At 43.1% G+C, this 5,000-nt stretch overlaps 1 protein-coding gene across 1 annotated transcript in view; it reads right to left on the bottom strand.

Moving 5' to 3' along the window:
* LOC125024520 (paramyosin-like) overlaps window positions 1-5,000 on the bottom strand; it is a 103,014-nt gene that overhangs the window by 11,903 nt on the left and 86,111 nt on the right. Inside the window, exons 3-4 of the mRNA XM_047612311.1 lie at window positions 2,217-2,365; window positions 1,522-1,693 (exon numbers count right to left, since the gene is read on the bottom strand). Of these exons, the coding sequence (XP_047468267.1) occupies window positions 1,522-1,693; window positions 2,217-2,365 (321 nt within the window). The remainder of the gene's footprint in view (window positions 1-1,521; window positions 1,694-2,216; window positions 2,366-5,000) is intronic.

Consider the following 5,000-nt stretch of genomic DNA (forward strand, 5'->3'; position numbering starts at 1 on the left):
TTCACTATAATTCTAAGACACACAGTCTACAGTATCACACACATTACCAAAATATCAACCTGGTTTGAGCTAAGAAAAAAAAAAAAATCATAACACAAAATCGCTCAAAAAAGGAAGCCATTCCCCATTCATGAGTCGCCTGCATCAGGGTTTGAAAGCTCTGAGAGGGAAACCAACTCAAGGGAACGCAGGAGGGATGCTGAGAGAGAGGGAGAGAGGGATGCTGAGAGAGAGGGAGAGCAGTGTTACCTGGAATACCGTGTACGGGCCTTCCTCCTGGTGCACGAAACGCGAGTTAGATTTTTTTTTTTTTTTTTGTAACATTGGCAAAGGTACAAGAACAAAAACTAAAATGTATAAATATATACATAGAAGAATTTATGAAAATAACTGATACCTAAATAGAATAGAGATATAAATTACGTTCTCAATGGCAACAAATACTTTAAAAGGAGTTATACAGCAACTTGAACAATAAAAGCAACGAGGAAATGCTTGCATTTCAAATAGAAAGACACGATATAGGCTATATCAAAATGACAAAGATAAGCAAAATAGAATCCATAATTTCAGAGGGAAAACATATTCTAAAAAGAACCCAATTAGATGAAAGAGAAGTTATGTCTTATGTTAAAACTAGTAAAATATAGATTACAATGTAAAGACATTTTGCTAATCTCTCTTACAATAATCCATAATCTAAATATGCTACAGCTCAAAATATGCTCATGATTAGTAAATAAAATTATAAAATTACAGAAGAAAAGCATATATTCCTACAAAATTTAATCATACTGATCAAAGAAATATTACGCAAATCGTACGGTAACCTTGGCGGAATAGAAATGGACAGACAAACACTGAGACAGACACACACATACACACATATACACAGAGACAGACACGCACACAGACACAGACACACACACACACACACACACACACACACACACACACACACACACACACACACACACACACACACACACACACACACACACACGAGCACATGCACGCGAACACGCACACGCAGTATGAGCGGAAGTGCATCGGGTATTCGAGAATTTCCTGAGATGTCCCAAGTCTGGCATGTCTATAAAGGGGAATTTCCTGGGATTATTTTTAAAAACATGAAAATGCTTAATGTGCCCCGAATAAAATTCCGATCAGATGCCCTGTAAACACACACCTCCTCCCACTAATCTCCACCCCCCACCCCTTTACCCCTCCCCACTCCAACCCATTTCCCTCCTCCCTCACCCTCCCTCACCTTCACCCTCACCCTCCCTCACCCCTCCCCCTCCCTCCCCTTCCCTCCTCCCTCAACCCTCACCCTCCCTCCCCTTCCTTTCCCTCACCCTCACCCACCCTCACCCCTCACCCTCCCTCACCCCTCACCCTCCCTCCCATTCCCTCACCCTCCCTCCCCTCCCCTTCCCCCTCACTCCCCCTCGCTCCCTCTCCCTCCTCTCCCCCTCCTCCCTCTCCCCCTCCCTCCCCCCCTCCCTTCCCCCTCCTCACCTGTGGCGTATTCTCGCACGAGTGAGAACGGCGCAGGTTCTGTTCGTCGAGGATGATGGACCTGCGCTTGTTCCTCCCGCGCTGCTGCTGCTGCGCCCCCGACCGCGCCTCCTCCAGGCTCTTCTGCAGCTCATCGCAACGCGCTTCCAGGGACTCGAGGGTGCTGCACAGGCTGGGGGGGGGGGGGGGGAGATATGAGTATATTTAAACAGAGGGTGTGAGAGAGAGAGGGGGTGATAGAGAGAGAGAGGGAGGGAGGGAGGGAGGGAGGGAGGGAGGGAGGGAGGGAGGGAGGGAGGGAGGGAGGGAGGGAAGGAGGGAGAGGGAGAGGAGGGAGAGAGAGAGAGAGGAGAGAGAGAGAGAGAGAGAGAGAGAGAGAGAGAGAGAGAGAGAGATAATGTAGACAGGGAAAGAGAGAGAGATAATATAGACAGAGAGAGAAAGAGGGAGAGATGGAGATAAAACAATTACCAGATAGGTAGACAGATTAAAGAGAGAGAGAAACAGACAGAAAGACGAACAGAAACACAAAACCACACACAAACGAAACCATATTAAGTAAAAAAACACGATATCAAAAAAGAATCATAAAAAAATATATAAAAACTAATAAAATAACAATAATAAAAAAAATATATACAAATTCATAAAATAACAATAATAACAAAGCAAGCCAGCCCAATCGTGGCACTCACTTCCTAATCTTCTTCTTGTCGGCCGCGCTTTCCGCCGAGAGCCTCTGGTTGTTCTTCTCGAGCTCCTGAATCGAGATCTCCAGCTGCTCGTAGATCCTGAGGCGAGAGTCGTTCACCTCACGCAGCGCCGCCGTCTGCTTGCTCAGGTACTGCGGGGGAGAGAAAAGGGGGGTTAGAATAATGAACGCAGGTGAGAGCAGATTCGTGGGGGGGGAGGGGGGGAAAGGGGGAGAGGAAGAGGAGGTTCATTAGATTAATTAGCGCAGGTGAGAAGGTAGTTGGGGTGTAGTATCTGGGGTTTAATGACGTAGGTGGGATGTTCATTAATTAAGTGACGTGTAATGGTTAGCTAAGTTGGCGAGGTGTTAGGTTAATTATAGTGTAATTATGTTAGTGAGAATAGTAATTAAGTGGGTTAATTAAGGAGGATTACTTGGGTGAAATATTCGGTTAGTCAGAGAGGTGCAAATATGGTTAGACTTCGGTCTGATTTGATTGGTCTTGATCAAGTTTGTAAAGATGTTCGGCTGGGTTGACAGGAGAAATCGAGCTGACTAAACATCCAGTTCATTTAAGGAAAGTAATAGAGTAAATGAGATATTAGGCCAAATCAGAAAGAATTAATCAGTCAGGTGAAATATTCGTTTTTTTTTTTTTAAAGATTCATCAGCCTAGGTAAGATGTGCGAGTCATTACCCATGAGAAGGGATTTGCTAATCTCTTTCTTGCATGATTAGATCGACCGCCTTTTAAACAGAAATAATAACAATAGTAGAAAAGTTAATTAACGAAAAAGGGATTTATTGATGTTATAGATTCTAATGGATATAAATGACATCGAAGCGCGTCGATGACCTTTCTTGAAGTATTCGATCTCATTCATTTTTACTACGATCGTCTTGTATTTGTTGCTTGTCCGATTAAAGTAATTTGTGGCGATATATTTCTCTTATCCAGAAATTTACTTTACCTTTGTCATTATGTCTGCCTCTTTAGAATATAATTCACTAGTTCTAAAATCTAATTATTGGCATTTAGTGATAGGAATGAACAATTCCCTATTGTTAAGTTTTTAACCATTTTTTTCTGTCACTGCTAATGTGATTGTATCGACTTAAATAAAAAATATAAAAATATATGAATAATAAATCTTTGGTTACGCAACGCAATTCACTTCAACAGTTTCTAACATTGAGAAAAAAGAAGAGAAAGAAAAACCGAAGCACGATTTGAAATGCAAGAAGTGTCACTACGGAGATGCTCGCGCCGTTTTCCCACGTCCAAGCACCACAAGTATGCGCGGACAGATGGATCTGCGGACCTACTGCGTCGTCGCTCTCTTCTTCTCTTCCTTTGCCCTCTCGCTTGGGTTTTTTGCGTATTACTTTCTTCTCTCTTTCTCTTTTGTCGTTTTTCAGTAATGTTATTTATTCCCCCTCCTCTCATTTCTTCACCTATATGTTACATCATCTTCCCTCTCCCCCTCCTCCTTCCCTCTTCCAACTCTCATTCCCCCCCTTTCACAATCCTCCTTCTACCCCCCCATCCCCCTACTACCCTTGTCTTTCCTCCTCCTCTCCTCTTCCTCTCCCATCCCCTACCCCTTTATTGTTTTTTTTTTTCTGCTCCTCTTTCCTCTCTCCTTTTTTCCCTCTTTCCCCCTTCTTCCTCTGCCTTTCATCTTCCCTCCTCCTGCTCTCTTTCCTAATATAAAAATCTTCAAAATAAAACACCGTTATTCTCAGCATCGACAAACCTTGGATAAGACAATCCACTTCTCTCTCTACCGTTATTTGCAAGCTTTGTAATCTTCCTCTTCATAAAATGGATAATACATACCTGTCTCTCATCATTTCCTCCTTCGCAATCCCCCTTGTTAACTCAATCCGTTTATTGAGCACTTCCGCCTTTACCTATTTCATCCCCATTCCTAATTCCTCCCTTTATCGTCTTCCTCCCTAACCCCGCCTTCGTCTTTCCCCACCATACCCCCCCCCACCACTACCCCATCTCAGGTCAAAGGTCACGAATCCAGGAAGTTCAAATAGTTAGTCCCAAAAATGGAGATTAAATCGCGCTTCTTGAATTACGTAATATTTGCCTCATCATCATTTTATCGGATCCATCTGCACGTGATCTCGTGATAAAAAAAAAAAAACTATGGTTTCCTGCAAGATAAAACTGAATAATAGACTTATACTTTTTTTTATCATCATCATCATCGTTATCATTAGTACTGAGTTAATCTTCATATAAGTGTTAATCATTAATATCATTATGGTCATTGGAGTCATGACCATCATCGTCATTATCAATATCATAATCAAGATCAAATCGCTTTCATTAAATGTTCACATTTCCAACCTCACTCTTATCAGCATGACAACAACGGATCTAATGGGAAATGACATCCTTTGTCAAACCTATTTACGTTGCTAGCCCGTACAGTTACGTTGAAAACAGGAGTAACACTGCAATCGACCGTTTCAGTAAAAATTACCCGAGAATTACTGTAAAAAAGCGTTTGACCTTTCAATGCGATGTAGGAGTGGTGATTGGGAACCGCTACATATAACAGGGAGGGGGAGGAGGGGGAGAGAGGGAGAGGGAGAGGGAGAGGGAGAGAGGGAGAGGGAGAGGGAGAGAGAGAGAGGGAGAGAGGGAGAGAGGGAGAGAGGGAGAGAGAGAGGGGGGGGAGAAAGAAAGAAAGAAAGAAAGAAAGAGAGAAAGAGAGAGAGAGAGAGAGAGAGAGAGAGAGAGAGAGAGAGAGAGAGAGAGAGAGAG

This window comes from Penaeus chinensis, chromosome 43 (assembly GCF_019202785.1).
Source record: "Penaeus chinensis breed Huanghai No. 1 chromosome 43, ASM1920278v2, whole genome shotgun sequence".
In the NCBI taxonomy this organism is placed as follows: domain Eukaryota; kingdom Metazoa; phylum Arthropoda; class Malacostraca; order Decapoda; family Penaeidae; genus Penaeus; species Penaeus chinensis.